A 27885-nucleotide genomic window follows, 5' to 3' on the forward strand; every position below is an offset into this window, starting at 1 on the left:
ATGTTAAGTGTAGTGACAAATTAGTGTCTAGGATAAATAAATCCAAAGGATAAATTGATACTGCATTAAGTAATAGAGCAAAAAATATATGAAGTTTGCACACAAAAATACTGCAAACATTAACAAGCATAACCTACTCTTAAAAAGGATATGTGAAAGAATGGAAAGCAACATAAAACATGAAAAGTATGTACATAGCTTAACATGTAGCTTAATGTAACTTCTGGATAAACTATGTTAATAGAAAAGTTCAATAAATCGAAGGTGCACATTTCACAGCAGTTTATACTAAAGATTTTTATTTACATTTATTTAAAAATTGATATAACTTAACTTTTCATACGTCACAACATGATAATACATTATATACTTCTAAAAGGGAATAATACACCATTTAGAAATTTTTCTTTGGAATGTAAATACTTTGTCATCACAATAGTCTAACTGAAGTGGTATTTGTTTGGCAAACCATACAGTGTCAAATTTAATTAAATGTTTGCTTGTTAGGTGTCCTAAAAATAGATAGGAAAATTGCCTAAATGAACTGAAATTATACTGTTCTGTAAAATGTGAGACAATATGATTTAAATGTATTTTTCCCTTTCAGTTCTCAGAAACATATGGCCACTAATAAAGTTTTGTGGTTTAGATATATAATTTAAATCTCTTAAAAAGTACGTAATGTACTATAGTTAAACAAAAAGATAAAACCCACATTATATTAAAGCCATGCAAGATTTTGGAAACTGGAGGTAAATAACCAAATCATTCTAGGAAGCAGCTCCAGTAATCTGGTTAATCATGTGGTGACTTGCTCACAAATGTATGCTAACATGCATGAGAAGAGATGGTTATTATAAAAGAAGGGGCTGGTACAGTGTCCTAGACTTTCCCCCCAAAAAACTAGAAGTAACAGTAGTTTAATATCAGAATTTTAGTAGGTCTACTGTAATCTAGCAGTTGATACTAGGACACATGAAGATGAGGAGGCAATAATCATCATAGACAATAGATACTCTTATGTAAAATTTGCACTGTATATGATCTAACTCATAACTAGACAGATAAACTATTACCTTACAAAGTGCTGTAGGAGGATTCATCTGGGCTTTAGTTGTGAAATGTCATGTGTGTAAATATAAAACTATTGTGTTTCAACAAAAAAACAAACAAACCAAAACTACGAACAAAACCTTACAGTAGCCCAGTTCTTTAGCTGGTGGGTCTAACTTCCATAACAAAAGAACACTGCTGTTGTCACTAAAATGATTTCAAAGTAGGCCTAATTTCTTATATATTTATAGCTACGCATATGCATTTCTTGTCTGCTGTGAAACAAATCTCAGTAGAAATCAACACTTGCCCCTAGATGCTGTTAAAAAAAATATAAAAATCTAACAGAAAAAATACCCTAGAGTCCAGATTCTTACCTCAAAATAAATAAATAAATAAATATTCAACAGACAGGTCTCCATTTCCTAACTCTTGCTACAGTTGTTTTCCTTTTGCACTGCTTTAGGCAGTATGCCTCAGTGACTACCTTCTCTGCCCAGGACTGTCTTTTTGAAGGATACAGCCTTCTATCCTCTATGTAGCTTCCATACAGGGTCCAAAGCTGTGCCTCTCATCATGGCCAGTGTAGCAACAGAGGTTTGGTGGTATTGTCTGTTATGAATAGCATATATCTGGTCTTGGAAATGATTTCTGAATCAATGGTATCCTGAAGATTTGCTCGTGCTTAGGGCATGACATAATTGTCTAGGTCAGAGAAGTATTATCTTCTCCTTTCCTCCTTTAAATTGTAAACGTCTTCTAATACCACTCTCTGTCTCTTTTGCACACACCTTTATTCTCTTTCCATGCTCCTTCTCTCTCTCTCTCTCTTTTTTTTTTTTTTTTTCTCACAAGCTTTAATGAACTTTTAAAGCTTGATCTAAAGGCATGGAATTTGTCAGTGTTTCTATTCCCTTCAACAGTGTCTGAATCCGCCCTCATATACTGGGCTATTTTCAGCTCTTTCTGCCGTAACCACAGACACTTATACACAGAGAGTTCACTGTCACCTTCTATTTGAGAAGTACAAAATTTATACCCTTTAATGCTTTTCTCCTTTCCAATGGTGTTTTTTAAAAGAAAGTAAAGGGAAAGTTCCATGGATATAGACATAAAAATGATTCTCCTCCACCTGACTTTCTGTCAATTTTTCTGAGTTATTATTAGGCCTAGGGAAGTCTAGTGACTGCTTTTTCACCTAAACAAAATAATCCAATTTTCAATTATATTTCTGTTTTGTACTGTTGCAACTTGGGCAGTTTGTCTTCACTACATGTGTATCACTGTTCTACCATTCCTATGCAGAACAAATACAATGCTGCCTGTCTGTCCCAAGTCATTGCAATGCTCTCTCTTATTCAGCCTGGTGAACACAGGGCTGGAAAGCATCTGTTGACTTCACAAAGCTAAACCTAGGAAGCCCTCCATACTCACATTAGTGCACGTGCTCCCACGTTTTGTTCAGTGCCATCATAAATGTGGGAGATGCTACCACAGCAGGTTCCGCTACTACGTAGACACTGTATTTCCTTCATCATCAGGGGCTCCCAATCTCCCAAAGATCACACAAAACAACAGAAAAGCATGCTGTTGGAAAAGAACCTAGGATGAATGAGAATATCACCCACGACCTATAAGAACAATATCGTCTAGTTTTAGTATTTTTTTAATAGTTAGATTTTCACTATGTAACATTTTAGGTTGTATTTATTCACTCAAATTTGTTGAAGTAAATGAATACATTAGTAGAGAGAGAAAAACAATGTGTTCAGTGATTACTTCTCTATTGCATTTTCAAAAAATTAAAAAGTCAATAGGACAGAATGGTTTGCATATTTCTTTTATGGTATTTTAAATACTTTCATTAAATAATAAATGTTATTTGAAATAAAAAAAATACTAAGGACTTCATAATCCCAAATCTTTCACTATTCACTCTAGTAAGTTGAGATAAAATTGATATTTACCTGTGTTTGTTTCCTTCTCATATAACTTATGTTTACACTAAGCAAATAATCTTCCTATTTGATATAAATTTCCCCTTTGATTCAGTTCCAGTAAGTTACACAGGAACCTGATAAAGACACTTAGCATAATCCTTTCTGGTGCCTATCCTTTTGTGGTTTGGGGAGAAAGAAGGAGGCTAAGGGGAGCTGCTGGAGCTCAGCTGAAAGGGTAAGGGGGTAAGGGTTGGGATTTTGCTTTCACTAACTACTGCAGAATTGTAGGTAAGAAAACTGAATAAACATCACCTGGAAAGAAAGCAATAATGCATTTTTCGGAATGGTTCTGAAAAAGAATACTCAGAAATAGGTTATTGTGTTAGAATGAATAATAGGGGTTGAAGAATGACTATGCAAGCTTCCAAAGAACCATAAAGCACAGAAAATATGATATCTGATTTTAAGGAATGCATAATTATGCATGCACTCTTATGCATAAGTCCTACTCTTTACTATGCTCTAGATTATGCTGGAAGCTGAATTCCTCCCTCACAGGTCTCACCAGCACAGAGGTATACATGTGATAAAAAGGCACCTTTTCTTCACAGATCAAGTCATGCATTCAGTGAACTTGGCTAAGCCAAAGGCCAGGCTTTTTTGATAATATAAATGGCCTAAGTACTTAAACACTTCAGAACTAGAGAAATTGGAAGAGCGAGACATACCTTCAGAGGGTCAACTTAAAAGATGCCCTTAAAAGATTTAAGTTTTCTTAAAAATGAGGGAAACTTTCTTATTCCATTTTTTTCCCCTCAGATAACTAGGTTAGGCTCATTAGTAACACTGTAACATGTAACACTGACTTGAATCAGACCAAGCATAGAATATATGCTTTTTCCTTGGCTGTTCCAAAACTTGTCCTAGTTATGGCCAGTATAAGAAATGTATTGGTTGAAGATCAAAGTTCCAAAGGAGACCCTATTTTTACACAAAAAATTAAATTGTATTAAATTATAGTCTCAATATGGACTGTGTTGAATCAACATAATGTTTATGTTTTTTTTGTTGTTGTTGTTGTTTTTTGTTTTCTCTTCACTAAACCTTCCGTTATTTGTGTGTGTGTTTGTGTGTGTGTGTTTGTGTGCGTGTCATTTAGCTCTTCCTGGATTGGGTTTGTCCAATCCTGAATAAAATGGCTAAGAGTAATTTTTCTTGCTGTATCAGCTATTGTGTATTAGTCACATGAGGCTTAGCAGGACCTGCATATGTCTATACCACTGCTCTTGTACAGAAAATACACTTTTTTAGGCATTATCAGCTAGCTATTGTTTGGCTACTGTGGGTATTGCTGAAATCATAACATGGTATCAATTAGCTTAGTGCAAACAAACCAACTACATGCTTAGTCTGCTTTTTGCCAGAGGTATGTGCAAGGCTACATGGTTAGCAGAATCGCGCTATCCAATTTAAATGTAGATAGGATTTGTTCACATTGACGAGATCACTACAAGACCTTTTACTGTGTAATTGCCAAGTGGCTTGTAAATTGGTGCAGTTTAAACATACAGCTTATGTTTATTCTGGCAGGGTACAAAGAAACTTGAGCAGTGTAATATACTTTTACATTACATGAGATGCAGGAATCTAAGTCTTAACTTTAGTAAAGCTGATGCAGAAATAAAACCTATATGTCTTTAAATTTAGGTTTTCTTCACACAAGTCTACATTTCTGTTTTCAAAAATACTTTTGCACTAAAACTTTAATAAAATAAATATCGTGTGTGAGGAGAAAAACTTGAAAAGAAAAGCCATTACCATACAGCTAACGTAGATAGAAGAATGCAAAAAATAAATATAAATATACAGAAAAACTAACATTTTTTCATCAGCTATCCTACATCTTCCTCTCACTCTTAGAAAGTTTTCCATTCAGTTATTCTTGAAATGAGTTCTGATTATGTTTCCTATTTTATAGATCACATTTATTTATCGTTATATAGTAGCACCAGGTGAAAATGCTACAATCAAATGAAAGAAATACAGGAGAGATTTCAAATGGACTATGTTAATTACATGCTGTAAAATTTCTATCTTTTAAAGGAAAAACAATTTCCAACTTCCAAAACCTTGCTATTATTAGCATAAAATAAAAAATCCAAGGAAAATGAAATAAATCTTAAAGTTTCAGTGTACTTCTTTTGAATAATGTTATCTACAATTATAAGACAGACAATCTGTTAAATAGAAAAAAGATTTGTTTTACATAAAGCAACAGAGTACAAAAGCACAGCTTTTGTAATTTTGGTAATATTGCAGTTTTACAAATATATTGCATAGTATGTGTAAGAAAATAGTTCCCATCTTTTTATATATTATATACACAAGGAAATCATTAGCATGAAAGCTACAAAACAAAAAATGGTTAGCAGACCTTTACTGAGTACTGATTGAAACAATATGACACAACCTTAGATCCAGCTTACATATGCATTACAGTGAATCAGCCGATAGTAACTCCATAGTGTTTGCTTTTTTTTTTTTTAATTAGACAGTGGTTTAGAATCTAGAACAATCAAAAAACAACAAATAATACATGGTGTTAGTAACCAAATATCTTAAATATCCTTCGTAAAATTCTTCTAGACATGTATAGTTCTATCTTCAACCCAGACTTAATAGCCCTCTGTATCTAAAATGTTTTTTAAGTGAATTGTGTTATCCAGTCAAGATACTGTTTTGCAAGCAAAACAGTATAACTTCAGTTGAAACAAGCAATGTCTTGGCACCTTTTGGAATACACGCTCTGCTTTTTTTTATGAACAATGAAAGATCCTGGTATGTATGAACAGTAACATAATTACACCATGCTGACAAACAAACATACACAAAACCAAAAAAAAACAAACAAAAAAGTTAAAAAAAATAAATTAAACCCTGGAATAAAGTGAACAATCTACAGCTCAAAATGCTGCACAAATCTAAACTATGTTACAATTTCATGTTGTAATTACAACTTGTCATCTCTTCATTCCAACAGAATTAGTAGAAGCAGCAGTGTCATAGTGTTAGATAAAGTAGAAGTGTCAGTCTTTGGTCTTATCACTTAACCAATGAATGAACTGCAGTACAAAACGATACAGCTAACAGTGCTCAGAGAGGTTGGCTGATGTTTTTATTTTTCTTTTTTAAACAAGAAAGAGACAGTATCCTATGACATGGATATCATGACAGTTTTTACAGAACATAAATCTACTGTATATATTAAATACATGTATTTAATAAGGTCTTTTCATATATTTTGTTGTTGGCATAGAGATAGCTCTGAAGAAGCCAAACATCTGCATCATCATCTTAGTGGTTCCCAAACAAACATTTGAGTACAAAAAGAAGCTTTATTTGATACATGTATTCATATACTAAAAAGAGACTCAAAAGGAACATTTTTAGCCACTGTTTTTTTTTTTTTTTTTTTTTTTGTTTTTGTTTTTGTTTTTGTTTTTTAAGTGCACTAATATTAATGCTTAAAAAGACCTTAAGGTCTTCAATCTTGCTCTACAATTGTCATAACAGAGTGATTTGTTAATGGGGAAACTCTTACCTTAGCCATAAAAAGAAGTGAGATCTCTTTTCTGAAATAAGTGATCAAAATTTTCCAATTTTTCTCTAATTAGAGATACTTCAGCTGGGGCTTAATCATAACCAGAATGTTAGATATTATACAACAAAGACTGAAATAATTTGGAGACAGGAATCTATGAGGAATGTGACAAAAAGTATCCAGAAATTTCCTAAAGCTCTGCACAGAATGGCCTTTATTTTAAACCTCAGCATTAAAACACCAGCACTAAAATAGTTATGTTTTGGCTCCATGTTTTAACATGGCATTTGTACTGAGATCTAGTTTCCTTCCATCTGAAATGATGTGGTTGGACTATGTCACTTTTTGGACCATGCTATGAATCAAAGAGCTCTATTATTGCCAGCTCCAAACACTAAAAAATACCAGACCTGTTTCTCCTTCCACTCAGAAATGATGACACTGCTTATAGATACTTGGTGTTCTGATGTTTGTAGTTCTCTAGATGCACTGAAATCACTTTTCCCATACTCGGAAATCACATGGGCTAGAAATGTCCTTTAAAATGAAAAGTGAGTTTTTCTTTTCCCCTTCTTATAGCTTGCAGTAGATTTAAAGTAAAATACTGGTGTTCTGAAACTCACCAAAATATTTAGACATTATGAGAACTGTTTACGTGGTAGACATGTCTATCTATCTCATAGGTTCCTAAATACACTCTATTTTTACTGGCACCAATATTGGTATAATAAATACTACCAAGCAGACTGCAATGATTCCAAGCAAGAAAATCCTGACAGTGCAGAGCTTTGTGGACTTACTGGCTTGGTTTTCTGAAGTCCAAAGTTGCATCTGCACATCTGCTCTGAGTTTTCCCCATACAGAGCAGTAAATTATTTCAGCCTTGTTGTTAACATGAGTTATTATACAAGATATGTTTTATTTCTCTACATGATTTGTAGAAAATTGAGGAAAATTTATAAAGTTTGGGTCTATCCAGAAAGAAGCCTGAAACATTTTTTGACTGTACTACAGTAAGTTATAATATAAGGTGAAGAGCAAACAAATAAGAATTGCTCAATGGAAAATGCATGACAAATCATGTAGGTTTAGTGGGGAGAAAAAAAAAATAATCTTAGTCTACTTGTGTATAATTTGTAGGAAGACAAAATGTAAGTCACTGAATAGATTAGTCATTGCAATCTGTGCATCTTTGAAGCAACCAGTGTCTGTAGGTGTGCACAGATAATGAATACATGTAGGTATATGGTCATACAGATCTATACATTGTACTCCTGGAATACGATTGATCCTTTTTCCTTGTGCTCTCACACCAGAGGCATATATTTCCTGATAGTTTTAAGGGTATATTGTATGGATACACTTTCAAATGTCTTATTATCACCATTGTCATTTCCCATTGTCATTTCTATCTGTTTCTGTTCCTCTTCCTAAGAATCCCCAGGCGTCTAATATATTTTCTTGAAATATTTTCTAATACTTTTTTTGTTTTGTTTTGTTTTTCCCAGTGAAAGAATACAATTCTCAAATAAATAATGAATTATTTCCTAATAGCCTTCTTTTGAACAGATGAAATAACTTTAAATTATTATTGTTATTATTATCATCGTCTGGTAAAAACAGCAAGTAGAGCATTCTTTCTACAGAGTGAAATTCACACCTCTGAACAGGCCCAATGGAAAGGCAAGCACCAGTCAAGCCGTGGACACGTCTTGTGCTGGTCTTCTGCACAGGAGTGAATTTCACCTGAAGTGAAAACAAAATCAACCTCATGAGGTGGTAATAAAATAGAAAGGTAATCACAGTATTTGTTTGCTCTTTTTCTTTTTTCTCAAAAGAAAAAAAAAAAAGCTGCATAGAAATACCCACCTTGCGCTGTTTGCCCTGACTTCAGAGTTACCTTGTAAAACCTGTCATTACATTGATGGTCTTACATTCAGAAGCCTCTAAAGCTACATGGTATTTTAAAGAATAGTATTAAAAAGCACACTTACCTTATGTAATCAAGCCATCTTCCACAATGGGAAACATTTTTATACTGTTTTACATTCCTGGGTTCTGCAAGTTTCAAGATACTCTTGTTAATCAATGTTGCGATAAACTTACTAGCAGCATACCAAAGATTTCAATTACCAAACAAACCAAAGAGTATGAAGATTGATACAAGAAAGAAATCCCACGTAAAACTTGTCAAAAAAGGAAGTTAGAAGTGAGCTCAGAGTGCAAATGGGGCTGCATAATTTAAACACAGACCTGATGAAGTCAACATAATATCAACGTACTTTTTAATACTGAATGTCATTTAATGCGTGTTTATATATATTTATTACTATTACTTTGAAAACCTTAGCAGCAGATGGTAAACAAAAGAGAATAATGAATATGAATGTGGTACCAGTTGTTAGTGTACTGCTTCTCAGCTTTACACACTGCATTAGTACTAATGTTTGTACTGTGTTCAAACGGCAGCAGTTGGACATAGCTAGAGAATGGAAAAGATACCTTTGAAGATTTTTTTTTTTGCATTTGCCAATTATAATTACCTTGTGAAGAGCAATACACTGATCAAAAACCACATCAACAGTATTTCCTTCTTTACCCTGTTCTTTTCCAGAAACTGTATGTTCTACTGAAAGCAATCATTTCACATGCAGTAGCCACAAAATTAATATGTAAGGCCATTCAGATCTGACAAACAAGAGCAGGTGTCTTTTTAACTCTGAAAGGTAATATTGCTGAGCACTTCCAAAATTTACCTAGTGTACAAAACCCTAGACTTAGTAGACAAAGAGTAACAACACACTTTTAAAGAAACCAAACTCACGGAGGGATTCTGTCTCTTTTTGTGTTAAAAAAACATTTACTGAATTTAATTGTTTAGTAAAGCAAGCATCACACAATGCTTCAAAATTTTAAAATTCAGGGATAAAAGTTTACATCCAAAAAGATGAATGGAAAATTGTGCTTTCAGACAGTAAAGTTATTTATCATACAGGGGTAACCAATTCATTTCACCATCAGATTCTGGGCAAATTCGTTTATGTACTGTATATATATATGTGCAGTTCATATCCAGGTCCTGCAAAAATCTAAAACTATGTGCTTCACTTCATGTAGCAAAGGCACCTGTGTTATTCTCCCTTTTGGACAAAAGGTGATATTATGTTCCAGGTTTCCTGATGAAGAATACATTGATTTCTGAATATCTCACTCCCATCTCTACGTTGAGTGGTAACACAAACCACAAGAGAAGGCAGCGCTGTATTCCTGCTTACACTGGAAGAAGTTGCTCTGCAGGCCATTTGAAGCGTCGAACTGGTCACAAGGGAAACCGAGCAGAACTGTGAAGCAGAGGGATAGTAACAAAAGGCTATTCTGGTGTGAGGAGAAGTTGGAGTCCTTCTAGCTCCACAAGCAGATGTTGCTACTGGATTGACATGTGGAGCCTGCTCCTGCTGGGGACAGATAAAGTTTACCATTGGGGCAGGCGCAGAGCTCATAGATAGTCTGGCGAGGTGCTGAAGAGCTAGGTGAAGAGGAGGAAAAGGAGCCCACTGGTAGATTTCCCAGGCGAATAGTATCTGCATTTAAAAATATCTACAAGAGGAAAGAAAAGAAAGGAATAAGTAAATTTCTTTCAGTATCATGACATATTTTGAAGAATTTACTTTGAGGCAGAGTCACGACATTTTACAAGTACATAAGCTGTCAATATTTATTGTTTTTCAACAGTGTAGTTGTATACACATTAATACTCACTACTTCGGTATATGCAAATATTTCACCCAACATGTTTATTCAGATACAAGTAGTGTCATACAAAACCATTTAGAAAATATTGTTGAACAGGTTAAATTCTCACTTGTGCATTTTATGATTAAAATTTATTCATTCATGGCAGTAGCACATCCTTGCTCTGGAAGAGTTTGTATTTTAATAAGTGTGAAGCGATATTAAAGCACATTCCCCAGTGTGTTCCTGTAAGCAGCAGGAAATATGTGCTGAACTGTGCTAAACTGTAGGGGCTTAACAATAGCTACATTCTGAGAATAATTAAATAAGGGTGCAGAATCATACACACAAAATAAAGAGCTTATTTGACCTAAATTAGGAGGAAAAAAGATTTCAGGTTAAAGTCTTATTAAGAAGGTCATCAAGCTATTCCCATTTGTTTCTGAACACTGCATATGATTAAAAAAATGTTGTTGCTGTTTTTTTTAAATCTCCTTCCATTGGAAATAACAAGAGACAGTATTAAACTGTAAACACCAGTAATTTTCATCTATCTGTATTGAGTTCTGTAACATTCACATTTGAAAATGTTACATTTTCAGGGTCTTGAGCAAACATTGTTATGAAATCAGATAAGTAAAGCACAAAAAATGCAAGGTATCCACCAGCACAAACAGATGAGCTTCCAGCTGCTTAGAGTTCATTTTTTATTTATGGAAGGAGTAAATGAGAGCCAAAGTCAGATCAGTCATTACCTCAGATACAGACTATGAACCAAAATAAAATGGCTTTAAGCCTGCATATAACAGTATGAAACAGGAAAAAGTCAGCTGCTTAAATATTTGCTACTGATATTATAAGGTGTTGAAAATCAACAAAGCCAACTTGACACCATTATATCACAATGTTAGCAGTGCATGTGAAGAACCTGGAATGATATGACATACATTGCTGTTTCCAACAGGAAACAAACATTATTTTATAATAAAACCAGTGGTATATAGAAGGAAAACAATGCAGAAGCACTACTGAACCCCTGCTGGCAAGAAGTGAAGGACAAAATCATACAGAATGACTGGTGCACACTCATGTTACTATTCACACCAGAAGCACTGTAAATGACAAACTCAAAGTAGCTGAAAACAATATAAACTCCTTCAAGGACTCCTACCCCCGGAAGAAGATACTGTCATTGCTGGGAATTTACACTAGAAGGAAAAATCTATGAGGCACAGGTGACAACTGCTTGGCAAGATGCCCTTCTTAATTCTTATCTTGACTGACAGAGGAATTCATTAATATACAGAAGTACAGCAAATTGATACCTTTGTTCTGTAAGTTATATGACTAAGGAATGCATACACTCACTGTTGTTTTTAGCATCCAATTTCTTAAACCTGAAATAATTAGGAGTTAAAAAGCCCAGCAGAAATAATTTAGATGGAAGAACTGTGGACAGTGTTGGGAACAATTTAATATTGTCCTACTACAATTACAACCCAGAAGAAGATTGCTATGAAGAACATTCAGCTCTGCTAGGAGCAAATGTGAAAGTAACAACAGAAAGCATAATAAGAAAATAAAATAACAGATGGGCAAAACAAAGAATTTGAAAGCAAACGAGAAGCTACGAATCGGTAAAATGTGACAAGGAAACAAAAGACATAATTGTCAGTCAGTGGAGTTACAGAAAATAAAAAGTACTCTTTCAATTCTCATACCAGGAATAAAAGAAATGTTAACAAGTCCACTAATGTCATAACAATAGTGGAGTTATCAACAGTATTGAATAAAAAGCCAGTAGCACACTCTTCACAGTAAGCTCAATATAAGTAAAAGCATATCTTTTATACTGAATAGTGTACAGAGCATAGTTCTGTACTTGGAGAAAGACCAAACACTGATGTCAGAACACAATAAAATACTTTCAACAGTAACTCAAACGGATATTAAACAGGAGCCAGTAATGTCATACACTTTTTATCAGCAGCTTTTGATAACTTCTACAAATATTTCTTAAAAAAAGAAAAAATAATAATCTTGAGTAGCTTTTTGGACTTTTAACATTGATTTGCAGTAAGCCCTAATGTACGTAGAATATCATGGAAGGCAAACAAAAGATTATTTATTTCACTTTTTTTTTTTTTTTAAAGAAAAAAACAAGATATTAGAACATTATATATGTGATAACATGATGCTTGAGAAATATATAAATCTAAATTAAATGAGTTCTAAAAGATGAGTCTTGATTCACACAAGAATTTATTCACACACACACACACAAAAAGAGGACATTTTATGCCAGAGAATGGGCTAGAAGATGAAAATCTTTTAGTCACTTTGAACTTTATTATCTTTTATTCTACTATCTAAACTCATTAATCTTACATGTTTTATTACATCAGGACAGCTACAATTCTGCAACCCTTAATTACAGATGTTCTGTACCGCTTTAATCCAGTGGACCTTGCTCCATTGTGCATTGCAATACAATGCTCATTTATTTTTCTCATTAATTTAAATGATATTTTCAAGCATAGCTGTGCAAGCATTTCTATTGGTGCTTTCAAACTACACACTGTGATACAGATGAAATTCAGATTTTTCTGCTGCCATAATCTTGAGTGGTATCTCAAAGGCCTTGTTCTAGCAAGCATTCCACAACATCTGGGGTACAGTATCTGAGAGAAACTGATGTGACTTCTTGTGAGGGTGTATCTGCTGCAGTGAGTCTGACAAGCCCTGTGCCTTTGCAGAAAGCTGGGAAGGCTGTGCAATTTAAACAGACTCCTATAGCAAATCCCTGGGAAAGCCCAAGATGAAGGTGGCTGAAAGGCAACATTAAAACCTACCGTGTACATATGCAGTCAAGGTTAAAAGGTCATTGTTAAAAGACTACATTTACAGATAAAAGACTAAAATAAAAGACTAAATTTATGTAAAAGACTAAATTTGCAGATGCAACGTTGCTATCTATTAGTTAAGCAGGGATCCAAATATTTCAGCGTAGAAGCCCACTATGTAAGGAATCTCAGATATCCATATTTGAGGATATAGCCTCTCCCCTTCTATCTTTTGCTAAAAACTGAAATTCATGGATGAAATGTCTTCCAACATCAGAAAAACTTATGCTACATACCCTTTTCTGCCTGCTGTTATGAGGTGTTTGAAGAGAAGGGAAGTGGCAAGACAAAAAAAATGATGTTATGTTCCCAGGGAACACTGTTACTAGTAGCTAAGGGAACTGCCTGTATACATGATGTTTCTCTAATCTTTTGTGCTGTGAAAGGTACAAGATAAGCTATAGAATACTTCACGTACATCAAGGCTATGCCAACCAGTGATGCTCTTCCTGAGACACTCACACCTCAGCAGGTAAATATGAAAGGATAAAACCAAAACTTTTATCCATTCTTGAAACATTGTGGGAGACTGATTGAGAACGTACAAAATGGAAAAGGCAGCAGCTATTCTGAGAAGTGGTGTTTCACATCAGAAAGCTGAGCATTTAGCAGGATCATTCCCCCTGTATAGTTTAGTTTTAGTAATCTTAAATCCTTGCTTAATCTTGTGTGTCTTAAAGATGAGAAAAATATATTAGTATAATACTTGTTTTAAATAGACCCGTTTTCTGATTGACTAAAATGGAATAAGGCTATTGTGTGTGAGAAAGGAATGGAAAAACTGTACTTTTTTTACATGTATTTTATGCTAATATAATCTTGAGAAATTTCATCTTGCACATTTTACACACAGGTTTTGATTTTCATCAGGCCTGTAGGAGTAATGTATGAGAGAAACAAAGATGTTGAGAAAGAAGCAGAAAAATAAACCTATTTATTTCTATTTCTAAGGAAGTTAGAATGAAATATTCATTAGATAATTTTGCTATTTCCTGTTCTGTGTTTTGGAAAAAGAGTTGACAGTTGTAGCAAGGTATCAAGATGTATTATATGAAATGGCAAAGGATGTACAACTGTTTGGTTTCTCTACTTAGAATGCTTACAATCAGTAATTTCTACAAATTAGCAGAAGCCTCTGCAATGATAGTCCTATTGACTGGCAGATATGAACATGTAAAAGACTGCAAGCATATGTATCTTCAAAGAAATGTCAAAGACTAAACTAACCTGGCAAATCTAGTTGCCCCTAGCCTGTGCCTTGTGCAAGTATTTAGAACATCAAAGGTGACTATGATATTTATTAACTGAGATTTGGAAATCATCTGCTCATCAGGCTGTGCTGTTATCCTATCTGAACAATGACAAGGAGAAGGAGAGGAAGACATCAGAAAATATAGATATCTACTAAAAAATAAAAATAAAATAATTGAAAGAGAGAACTTTCAGCAGGCATGATATAAGCTTGAGGTAAAGAATCCAATATTCATACAAGCCATATCATATAAAAGTTCTCCATTGGGTCCTTGACTATATCATAGAATCATAAAGGTTGGAAAAGACCTCTAAGATCATCTGGTCCAACTGTCCCCCTACCACCAATATTACCCACAAAGACATGTCTCTAAATATAGAAATATCTAGATAAATATATCCAGATAAATAAGATAAATATATCCAACCCTTTCTTAAACATCCCCGGGGACAGTGACTCCACCACCTCCCTGGACAACCCATTCCAATATGTGACTACCACTTCTGAGAAGAAATGTCCTCTAATTTCCCACCTAAACCTCTGCTGGCACACCTTGAGGCCTTTCTCTCTAGTCCTATTGCTAGTTACCTGTTAGAAGAGGCCAACCCCCAGCACCTCACAGCTTCTTTTCAGGTAGTTGTAGAGAGCAATAAGGCCCCCCCGAGCCTTGTCTTCTCCAGACCAAACAACCTCAGTTCCCTCAGTTGCTCCTCATAGGACTTGTGTTCCAGGCCCTTCACCAGCTTCATAGCCCTTCACTGGACACTCTCCAGGGTCTCAATGTCCTTCTTGGTGGTGAGGGGCCCAAAACTGAACACAGTACTTGAGATGTGGCCTCACCAGAGCAGAGCATAGGGGAACAATCACCTCCCTGATCCTCACCTCACAACAGAGGAGGTCCCATCCTCACAACAGAGGAGATGATAGCATAAGTACACCTAAATGAAAGAGGTAGGATTTATAAATACCAAAAAAAAATCTGTATTTAAGTATGGTCAGACTAGACAGATAATGTTAGAGAACTGCAAGGCATACTGAGAGCTGGTGTGGGTAAGAAATGGCAGGAAACGGGGAAATGTGAAAGAAGGAAAACTGAAAGTTTATTGTTCATCATTCAGTATGAAGATACAGTGCAATAAGATCTCACTAAATAAACCATTTGGATTCTATTAGGCTCTTCAGCATTAATCTGAATTACAACAATGCAAGATTTTTGTCTAGTCTTTTTACTCTTCTGCATATGCTATTGGAAGCATACATAGAAATATGGTTATGTAAATTGGGTCACTAGACTCCTAACTACTTATTTTCCACTCGCTGATATGTTTTCAAATTCAAGCTGAAGATGAAGTGCAGGATAAACTGCAGTACTATAGTTCATATTGGCCATATGTTCTAACAGTTACCTGTGTTTTTGACATTTGTTTAAAAAAAATTCACCTAAAGTACCTTCCATTAAATCTGAAAGAGAACTTTGAGAAAAAGAAACAAGTATTATTTTTAATGGAAAATTAAAATATTAACTTAATAGCATATATACTGTTAAGTCTAAATGTATGCTGGCACAATATCTGGAACCATATATTAAAAATGTCTTAAAAAATAATACTATTATGGAACAGGTAAACACTGAAATGAATGTGATGACTACTATGAAACTGTACTAAATATTCAGAGAAGGCCAAAAGATTCTAGATCTAGTACAACCCATTTATTGAAAATGCATTCTCTACAGAAGTATGATCAGTTGACCAGAAGACAAAGGAGGACTTTAAGCCAAAGTGTGGTCTGGTGTAGCAAATATTCTCTGTCTCAAGATTATACATGACACACCTTGACAGAGCCATCTTTTGTTAACACCAGTTCCCTACTCAATAGTATTCCTGGAATCACTGCCAACTGCAAGTGATTTGAAAACTAATGTATATATATGTTAAATGTACTATTGTATAATAGCTGCTCTGAGAACATAAGAATTTATGTTTTGCATATTTTGCATCATTTGAGTTATAACTCCACTGAAATTTATATTGGTGGCTACAGAAGCAGAAACTTTCCAGTATATTTATCCTTTTAATTTCAAGGGTGATTAAATGGGGTTGTTGTGAATGGTGACCGGCAGAAGTTTACAAGCTCCAACACTTATGGTATGTCAGTGATTGTCTCATACACAACAATTCCCAGAATAAAAATCTAAATGGTATTAGAAGTATTTGCAATTTCATTAAATGTGACAGATGTAACTTCTATATGATTTATGTGGGACAGATGTGACTTTGTGATTTATATATCTGAACCAGAAAGGGAAAGACATGTACTTGGAATATTTGTACTCAGTTTACTGAGTACAAAATCTTATTAATTAATTACCATGCAAATCAGAACTAGATTAAAATGTGATATTCATGGAAAAATGTTTCATTTATAAAATAAATTATTCATTGTTACTTTTTCTCTTTCTAATAAAATTGCTTATGGTGTTGGTCTTCTAAATTTGCTTGTGGACAAGCAGTTCAAAATGAGTGATGTTAATTAAAACACATTTGGTTTTGTAGTTTCAGAACATTTTGATTATAGATTTCAACATGAACTTTTTTTACTGCAAATTTACTTAAACATAAAAAACTTTTAAATATTATTTAAAAATAACATGACATTTTAATATTTTTAAATACCTGTCAAAATAGCTTCATAGAATTCTTGAAACTCGCCTTTCCATAGAAATCAATTATTAAAAAATACAGAGAATTTTCCTTTAATTTTCACTAATCACTTTCCTTGCGGACAGCTGTTACAAGTTAACTAGTTAATACTAACAAAAAAAGTATTTAGAAAACAAAATGCAGCACAATTGCTAGACATTTTTTTATGAATTAACTGGATCTTCAAGCTCTACAGCATACCATTGCTTATTTCTTATTGTACTCACTTCATCCATATAAAGCACTTAAATTTATTTTTGCAAATATAAGTCAGCTGAACTGAACCAACTTGGGAAATGCTGTTTCTGTTGATTGGTCATTCCTCCATATTCATGGCAAATGGCTTGCAGAAAGGCAATTCCATTTCAGTTTATTTAGTTAATTAAATACATATATATTTCTGTTTTAGAACTGAAAAATAGCTATAAAAAAACACCCAAACCAAAGCTTTAAAATGGTACTGTTGGCTGGATTTAAAAGTGAAGATTTAACTTATGTTAAATATTAATCTCTGTATCAAATATATCTTTTGGACTTAAGAGAACTGGATAGGATTATATAGTGAAAGCTAGTACTAACACATTTGTTGCCCCTACAAAAGAATCATGGGTGCATGCTTGAGTGACACTCAAATGGTTAATATAAACTTGGTTTCTCTATTGTCCAGTACACTGATTTTTTGTAAACTTTTTCTGTTAAGGAGTATCACTCACTTTAACATGACAACTATAAGCCTTGCCAAGGGATCACTTTCATTATGCTAGAAGCAACCAAGTATCGTCCACAAACCATGCAATGAACCACTACAATCTGACAGAGAAAAGAGGATAAAGAAGTAAATAGGAGGAAAATCACAGACAGGGTTACTAATACACATAAGTTTATGAAAAATTAGAAACCTCAGTACATCTTTCTCCTTTTATTTACTTGGTCTTTGCTAATCAATGGGATGTGATGAAAATTCAGAGCTTAGTATATCTGGAAGCTGTTTGCAAAACTACATAGCAGCTGTACAACCCTCAGAAGAGCTGAGGCTCGTTAACAGCCTTTGCCTTCAAAGTGTGATGTATTTAAAAACCTTTAAAATTAGTTGCTAGACCAATCAGCGAACAGCATCATATAATCCTTTAAGCATGTTGTCATTACATCGTAATATATTTCAGGTACAGTTCTGCAGATTTTTATGTTGAGCAAAATCTAGTATCTACAGAATTTAAAATAGATCTGTACTTTTGCAATGTGTTTATATGTGAAAGAAGCAGTAGTCAACTAGCAGTCATTGTACTGAATTTCCAGACAATAAATGTTCTTTTTCTTCTTATGTGAACCAATAGATTGAGCTAGAGCCTGGAGCTTCACATTGCATTTTGCTTGTAAATGATTGCTGCTTTAAACCATTGGTTATGGTTTATTTATAGAATAACACATAGTTCACAATTAAATGCCAAGCTATAATTGAATCAAAGGATTCTGCTGATGTCTTGACTCACAAGGGTGCAGCTCAAGAGCTTTATAAAGGGCAGCAGAATCTGAATAGAAATTACAGCCCCCAGTATTCAGTCTGAGATCATGCATTATAATGCATAATGTGACTAAAAGGATTATTATAAGACTGCAGTAAATAAAAAGAAAATTTATCAAGCAGCAGAACTGAGAAAGCTTTCACAGGCTTTCAGTTTGTGATGTGGGAGGCCAAAGATTATACTTCATGAGAAATAAGGCTACAGGAAAATTATTTTGTAAACACATTTATGTTCTTCAAAAAAAAATATTCTGAAGTTATTCTTAAGTAAAAGGAAAACATATGTTTCATAGATTAATCCAAAGTAAATTCATAATTTTCTTCTACATGGCTAAAATTGATTGATTCCAGATTTGACATAAATATTTCCTGGCATGATAGGTCAATAATTATGCTACAGAAGGAATATCTGATGCCTTATTGAATAAGCTTGGAAAAGTTAAAGTATTTGACTAGTATGGAAATAATACCAAAATGTATTTTTTCTAGAAGAAAAACTATCTTAGCACAAATATGGTTCATTTATCCAGATCCAGTTCACAAAGACAACATTCATTCCTTCATGAAAGAAACCTAGCTGATAATGCATACATTTTCAGGCTAAAATGAAGGTTATTTTTTGGCAGAGATATCTTGTTTTGTTTTAGAGTGTTTTCTTAATAATTGGATATGGTAAACTCCTTAATTTTTTTTTCCTACATTGCCTACCAATCTGTGATGTTATCTGGTGGGCTTCAAGCATTGACTCTAATCAATATGTTGTTATAGACATTTGTCCATCAGATTTTCACACAAGGTTCCTCACATCAGGCTGTAATACCCTAACGTGGTTATGGTAACCTTGCACAATCAGTGATGTTGTGGAAGCTTATCATATGCCTTCCACTGTGTTTCTGCAATTTCCTCTGATCCTCTACAGGTTAAGAGATAAAACAGTAGACTATGAAGGCATCGGTCAGATCTTAGGATGGAATTTCTCTCTTTAGGAGACTGTTCTTTTGAAGATATTGCTTGAACTGCTAGTATTGATAGTCAGACACCTTGAGCTTTCTCAGATATGTGTTTTCAGACAAAAACTACTTGGAAAAGGGTATGGAAATGTTGGTAGCTTCTTTTCTCAAATCTATCAATCTAACTAAATTAATCTAAATCAACCAAATCTAACGTAATGTTGGAATTCTGATAGATACTTACTATGTCAAGGAATATAAAAAATATTTTTAATATGAAGTTCAGTAAAGCCTGCTTTATTAGTTATATTTTCCATAAAGAATTTAATTCTTAACTGAATTCCAGTTCTGAATAATACAAATACAGTCAGAACATAGTCATTTTAACTTTTCTTGGATTTCTATTATCAAAGACTAACTGAGGTCAAAGGACATTATTTCCAAATACATTTTCAGTGAGCTGTAGTAAATACTTAAGAAAAATCAGAAGTCATGCAATACACTGAGTTTTGATACAGGCAAAAATACCTGATGAATCTACAGATTAAACGTTTGTACAAAGCAACATAGAGATCCATGGTGCTAAACCAAGACATTAAAGATAGAAACCATTGCTTCAGAGATCATGGGAAATTGAAAGTAAAAGTCTTTCTGGTTATTTTCGTTTTCATTTGAGTATTACTTTTCTAAAGGGAAATATCATAGAATCATGAAGAGAAAGAACAAATTGATTCTAGAAAAATGTGAACAAAATTGGTAATTAACATAGGAAACATACTAGGTTGGGCCAGGTATGGATTTATGGAGGGGAATGGGAAACTGGAACCCTTGCAATAAAACTGTGCACAGAAAACACATGGGTGAAGGAGGACTCTCCCTTTATTTAATCAAACTTTATTCCTCAATTTACCAGTGAGAGAGAGTTTGATTCTCCTTAATGATAGCTTAACTACTTTAGGAAACAGTAACAGCGACTTCCTATTTAAAGAGGTGGTAAGTAAAGATAACAGATTGTAGGAAGAGCTCTTATAGCAACTCAGAAATAAGATAGAGCATATGGTATTTTAATATAGAATTTGATATATAAGTATTTGACACTGTCAATTAGGAAAATAGTGTGCTTTAATTATGCAGGACAATAGAAAATAAATAGATTTTCTATTTATAACAGTTTTATATAGAATCTATATTCTATATAAAATATATAAATATATAAAATATTTTTATATTCTATATATATATTCTATATATATATTCTAAAATATAGTTATATTCTATATAAAATATATAAATATATAAAATATATATATTCTATATAGAATATATATTCTATATATAGAATATATAGAACATATAGAATATATAGAACAGTTCTATATAGAACTGTTATCAAAGTAGGTCTTTGATGCAGCATATTGGCAAAAATGTTCCTGTCTACACTGCAATGCAAAGAGTGTGCATTGCAGGGGATTATCCGTCACAGATGTGAATGTTCTTTTTGTTTGTTGAGGCTTATTTGGGTAGCTTGCAAAGCATCTGGGAACATTTGGCAGAAAACAAAATACTAACACAAAAAGCAAAAAAATTCTAAAGAACTCTATTCACAGTTAGATATTTACATTAAACATCCAATTTTCCAAAAGTACAGTAACCTGGCACGTTTCATTGAGAACAATAAAAAATTATATAGTTCTCCAAAGTGTCTAATAAGAAACTGAGAACTTTTGATAGACTTGCACAAGGTGGATTTTATTTTTTTTTTCCTCCTTAGTCTTTATATCATTTTAAGGAATGAAGATGAAAGGACTCATACAAGTCATGTTTCCTGCATTTCTGCCATTCATAGATTGGCAAACAAAACAGTGACACAATTTCACAGAATCACAGAATCACAGAATTTCTAGGTTGGAAGAGACCTCAAGATCATCGAGTCCAACCTCTAACCTAACACTAACGGTCCCCACTAAACCATATCCCTAAGCTCTACATCTAAACGTCTTTTAAAGACTTCCAGGGATGGTGACTCCACCACCTCCCTGGGCAGCCTGTTCCAGTGCCTCACAACCCTTTCAGTAAAGAAGTTCTTCCTAACATCTAACCTAAAACTCCCCTGGCGCAACTTACGCCCATTCCCCCTCGTCCTGTCACCAGGCACGTGGGAGAGTAAAAAATTAAAGATTCAAATCTAAGTTTGTATGCCCAGAAAAAAAAAAAAAAACAACCAACATTTAACAGTGTTTTCATAATTTCACATAGGTTTACACATGAAGAACCTATAACAAAATCTTTTTGTCAAGCTGATCCTGACACTGATGAAACCATACAGTGAACAGTCTGTTGAAGTACTCTCTTTCAGAGATATTAACAGTTAAAGAATACACTTCTCTCTCTTTGCCAGATTCATCCAAAATAGTATTTTACCACCAACACTTAGCGATCTCTGTCCCAGGAACAAGCTGGAGGACTGGGTAGCCTTTTTCTTGACTGGTATAATAAAAAAATATTTTTATCTATATCTATTTAACTTTTTCCAATGTGAATGAAATTTAATGAATCAAATATTTGAAAAAAAGCAAATAAGGAATTGTAACTGAACGTGCCAAATCAAAATGATTTTAATGTAGGCAAATGCAGAACATTTTTTGTGATGTTTACTGTGCTGCTGAATAAACTACCCTTCCATTATTTGTATTATGCTGGGCAGAGACAACATAGAACATTTTTTGACCAGCTGAGCTTACCTCCCCTTCTGTAGACTGCAAGTGCAGTTCTTTCCTACACGTGGCCTTTAAGTCTCCTGCAGCTGCATTGACTTGCACTCCCCTGGGTGCTTCCATCACCAAGGATCTAGTAGGAGATTCAAGTCTGAAAGACAAAAACAACCATTAGGAAAAAAGGCACTGAATCAAAACACTGAAAAAAAAACAACCTGGCCCTAAAAATTACAGCTTCACAGTGCTTGTAGATAGAAATGTATTTTGAAAGGTAGAGAAGTCAGTTATTTTACATGTAATTCTCTCACTGTTCTCTATAGCCCAGAGAAATGAAAAATGAGTCCGTGTTTAAATCTATTCCTATTTAGGACAGCATTCAGGCATATACTGATGTAAGGCTGTTTGCTTTGTGATATTTGCATGTATTCGTATGTAATTTAGTTGACTGTACTGATACTGAAGTATAGGTACTTAAGATTCCATGTGTCAATGTAAGTGCTACCGTAATGTCAGTTTAATAACCATAGTCTGCTTAGTGACCAGTGGCAAGGGTTCATCTACATAAAAATAAAATAAAAAAAAAGTTTTAAATAATAATATAATACTGATTAGAATGACTTTACCTTCACATGTGCATTTATATTTCAGGGAGGCATAGCAGCATTACGTACAAAGAAAAGGGAAAAACTATTATGCCTCTATTTTTGTTTTTATTTTTATTTTTTTTGCATGCTCTTTTTCTGATCTGCAAAATACTCATTATGCTCTTTAACCCTGATATAATAGGGTCAAGATGCATATCACTGGGTCTTGGTATCTTTCCTCAGTGCAACTATTGGTCTACTCCTGTCATGCTTTCCTTTTCTTTCTGTAGTCTGTGCTCAAGATTCTCAGTCAAGCTTAGTGCATAATTATGATACCTTCACAGCTACGTTATTTCTCAGTAGGCTATAGATTTCTCTTGAATGGGAAATACCACTGCAAGGTTTTGATGGTAGTAGTACTTACACACTGAATAAGAAAGATGATCAGATGTATTGAACTAGGAACCAAAATTTTGGATTATGGTTGGGTTCAGACATAAACTTAATGCATAGCTATGTTAAAAATGAGATGAATCTTTTAATCTATTTCTATCTCAGTAATATAACGACAGAATACAATTCCACTTTACCTGAACATAGGCTTTTTGTAAGATAAAATATATTCATAATAGAAATAGCTAGGATAAGAGGCTTGAAGAAGACAGTGTATTTCACTCTTTAACAAATTGTATTTTTAATATTAGGTCAGATCCATCCAAAAATAAAATGAGGTACTAGGTATGTTATAGATATGAATAGTGTAACAAAGAATTTACTACTGAAAAGCCAAATGAAAGCTCGGTCAGGCAATGGCTCAACAGAATTTCAGTGTCTTTCAATTACAGTGTGTTTTTTTTTTTTTGTTTGTTTGTTTTTTTTTAAGAAGTGTATTCATGGATTATTTTGAAATCAAAATGCCCCATTTGCATGAAAAGTCACCAATTCTGAAATATTTCTGTTTGCTACATGTCACTCACACTCAATGGGATAAAAAAAATAAAAATTATTTGGTAGCACTAAATCAGACTATTAAAAGCAAAGTTCACATAAGAGCAGAACATTAATTGTGGGTATCTATATATATTAAAAAAAAGCATACATAGGAAACATACATAGGAGCAGCAGAGAAATATGTATTTTGTACATGTTAAGCCTTTTTCCTTTCTTTCTTTCTTTTTTTTTTTTTTTTTGACACTGTGTAGGGAGAAGTTAATAGAAATTTTTTGTTCTTCGTTATGCCAGTGAAGAATTGAAATATAATAAATTATTTAACCATGAACATCAGTGTTTTTCAGGTGGGGGTCTAATGTGAACTTCTGATGGCTATAAGAAAGCAGAATTAAGTAATTAATAAGTTAATTAATTAATTAATTAAGATTTTCCTAAATCTTTTAGCAAACAAATGCATACGCTGGATGCAAAACAACAACAACAACAAAATAACATTCAAAGAGAGAGCTTAGTTTTCATTTGATTTCTGTGGCAAGTATTAAAGAATGCTGCCCCTTACAAAATAACAGATAACTCCAATACAGAGAAACAGAACTGAACATCTGATTTCCTCTTACCAGCTCTGATTTTTTACCATGGCCATAAATCAAAAACACTTAATTATGTACAAATTGCGTATTGTACAACAAGCATTGTTTTGTTGTGGTGTGTCTAAAATGTGAGTTTGAACTTTGCTGAAAGGGTAAATGCAATGGAGAAAGCTGGTAAGTTTGTTCTATGAGAATTTAGTCAATGTAATCCAGTCAGCATACAATTTTGAACTGCACAGATCCTATTTCAGTAAACATAGAGTAATTTAGCACTCTAATGAAACAAACAAACAGACAAAACCAAACCAAACCAAAACCAAACTTACCAAAACAAAACAACCAAAAAACCCACAAACAAACAAACAAAAACCACAACAGGCATTTAGATACTGTTCCTTTCCTTACAGAATGTTTAGAAATTAGGTTTTTGAAAGTACTGTGTTGGCTTCATGAAGCTCTACCTTCAATTTCAAAGTAAATTGAATTGCATAAATAATAAATGATTAGATACTTCTATTCCATAATTTTCAGCAACATACTTTTGTGATTTATGAACTAATTTCCCAAATTCTTAATATTTCCCAGTTTTGGCTTCCATTTTGTAATAATGAGGATAAAACTGTTCTTTAGCTACATTTATTAGATCAAATTTATGCCATAAATTTTTCTGTTTTCATAACATCCAAATCATTCTTAGACCTGTCAGAAATTTTCCAGCAGGAGGACAATAAAAACCCATTTAGGAATGTCATTCAATAAACTATAATTTTGTTTGAATAATATTTTTTTTATTCTTTTCAAAACACAACAGTGTATAGTTGAATTGTTTCCTCTAGTTTCATCATTGTTTTTCATGAACTACGTTAACTTAAATGACTTCCAATTTGTCTAAAATGAAGACATTTGGAAAACTAATTTCTGAAATTGAGAAGTTATTGTTTATAATATAAACTTATAGACTTATAGATACTCCAGAGAAGATGTTTCTTTTTCAGGCAGGATTTTTTAGCAATTTCCTGAAATCAAATAAATTGTTAGAAATGTCAGTGAATGGTTGATGATCAGAAAAGTAGTTCTAAAAACACTACTCATCTATTAGTAAAACTGAGCACCTGCATCTGTTTTACAGTTACTAATGTTTTTTTCTTCTCATTATTCTTCAGGTGATCTGCATCTCAAAAGTGACTTAGTTGTGCAATCTACAGTGTGCTACTGGAAATGCAAAAGCCTATATGATGAGAAATTATTTCCTCAATGTTTTGAGATAAATTATATTTGATATGCAGCTTCTTTATATTTTTGTCATATTTCTGAAAGCTTTAATCTCTATTTAAAACTTATTTTAACACTGGGCATTCATCTGATATTCATCCATCCAAGAAAAACTGCATTATTAGAACAGCATACCAAAAATTTGCTTTCCTTTCAGATTTACTGATGGCCTGTCTCAGAGGCATTTACTTCTGCAAGTGAATCCTATTTATACAATATTTCTTCCTGAAACAACAAATAGCTATGATGGAGAAAGTAACTAGTGTTATTATTAAACAGAAACTACAACACTAGGAAAGATGAAAAGACTTTTAAAACAAGTTTTTAAATAATATAATCTGTTAATTCTCTGTCAATTCAATGTGATGCATACATATCTACGCAGAGTGGAAAAGGGCTTTTTTCTTTTTAATTATCAATGGTTAATATGTGAAAAAAGATGAATTTCAGAGGATCAAAGCTGTATGAATTTGAGTTGAATTCATTAAAGTATTATTGCTAAAAAAGGAAACTTCAAATATTTTGAATATATTGCTTTGAAGGTATTAAAATATTTCTCATCAGAAATGCAGAAACATTTATTTTTCATTTGTTAATTTCTGTTTACAAGATGACCTAGATTGTATTAGAGAAAAATAATTTTAAAAAAAAGTAATTTTGGGTTTTAAGAAATATTTTAGATTTACGTCTTGCACATCCCTCAAACTCACAGGGGATATAATTAATCTATGTTAATTTTTCTCTGTTGGTTAGCAAAAGGTATTTCCTAAAATAGAAGGCAGTAGAAGATTCCCCTGTGCAAATGTAAATAATTTATTTGTTTCAAGTCTATCCAGTCCATGCTATTTATTAAAATGACTAATATGAACCTCTAGAAATCTGGAATTTATAATCAAAAAGGAGGATTAAAAAATATGCTGCCAACTAGAGAATGAACAACAAAGCAGGTGTCCATTTCCTCTATACTTCTATCTTGACATTTAAGGGTCAAGAAATATATCAATACTTCGAAGTATTTAATTTTTACGTATGATGAACTTGCCAACATACCTTAGTGTTTTGATTTTTTTGTTTGTTGGTTGGTTTATTTTTCAGTTAGCATAGAAATCCTAACATTAAAAATATATATATATATTTTTTTTCAAATATAAAAACATGGAAAATCCACACATTGACTTAATAACTCTCTTGTAAATTTCTTTCAGTTAAAATAACTGTGAGACTACTACTCTTCTAGTCTTGTTTACTGTAGGTAAAGAGCTGTGGTGGATTGTGGGACGTGCTGCATAGAGGTAACACAAACAGAGGACACCAAGAAAAACCTCTTGTCCAAAACTCTACCTATCCCTCTTCCTGCTTCTTATTTGTAAAAGAACACTCCAGACCCCAAAACACCATAGAATCCTTTTCTCCATGAAATGTATTTGTTCCAAATTAGAATTAAGATTTTTTTTTTCAAAATAATTTTGAAAATGTAGTTTTCCAGGCCTCAAACAATTTTAAGTACTTTTTAATTTTCTTTTTTATTATTATGAAAAGAATGTCTGGTTGTCCTAATGCTCAAGGAAACTTTGAAGCCAAAAAGAGTCATTTAGTAAGACCAAGAGACCCTGTCCACTGAACATTGAGGGTGTTGGATAAAATTAGGATCTTCAGTCAGTCCATTTTCTGGAAAGTGTGCTGCATACTCCAAGAACGTATGCAAAGGATAACCAGGGACTTTTATGACCATGGTGACAAAAAACTTAGAAGCCATTTTTTATTAGATATTGAACTATTCAATCACAGAATCCTTGATTATCTGCACTTGACATCACAATGGAAATGCTATTAAAATAAGATTTTTATTCATTCATTTCAATCTCATATTATTTATAAGATTATATATATATTTATATATATATACATGCCCTTGTATATATATTTATATATATATATATACATGCCCATGTATATATATTTATATATATATACACGCCCTTTTTACCATGTTTACATGGTTACCATGTTTACATGATTAAAAGTATTTTTGATACATTTACTTCCTCCACAAGGTGCATGTGATTCACCGCTAAAAGAGCGTTTTTTGTTGCATTCCAATGCTTTTAACCAAATGTTT

At 33.2% G+C, this 27885-nt stretch overlaps 1 protein-coding gene across 13 annotated transcripts in view; it reads right to left on the reverse strand.

The window, feature by feature from the left end:
- Nucleotides 1-283: 283 nt before the first annotated feature.
- SGCZ (sarcoglycan zeta) overlaps nt 284-27885 on the reverse strand; it is a 444851-nt gene continuing 417249 nt past the window's right edge. For 10 of the 13 annotated variants that reach the window (XM_072037142.1, XM_072037146.1, XM_072037145.1 and 7 more), the window contains 2 exons: nt 22397-22520; nt 284-10191 (listed from right to left, as the gene is read on the reverse strand). In XM_072037142.1, coding sequence (XP_071893243.1) covers nt 9997-10191; nt 22397-22520 — 319 coding nt within the window. In that variant the 3' untranslated portion in view covers nt 284-9996. The remainder of the gene's footprint in view (nt 10192-22396; nt 22521-27885) is intronic. The other 3 variants (XR_011808957.1, XR_011808956.1, XR_011808955.1) reach the window with 3 other exon arrangements.

This window comes from Anas platyrhynchos, chromosome 4, assembly GCF_047663525.1.
Source record: "Anas platyrhynchos isolate ZD024472 breed Pekin duck chromosome 4, IASCAAS_PekinDuck_T2T, whole genome shotgun sequence".
NCBI classification, from domain to species: domain Eukaryota; kingdom Metazoa; phylum Chordata; class Aves; order Anseriformes; family Anatidae; genus Anas; species Anas platyrhynchos.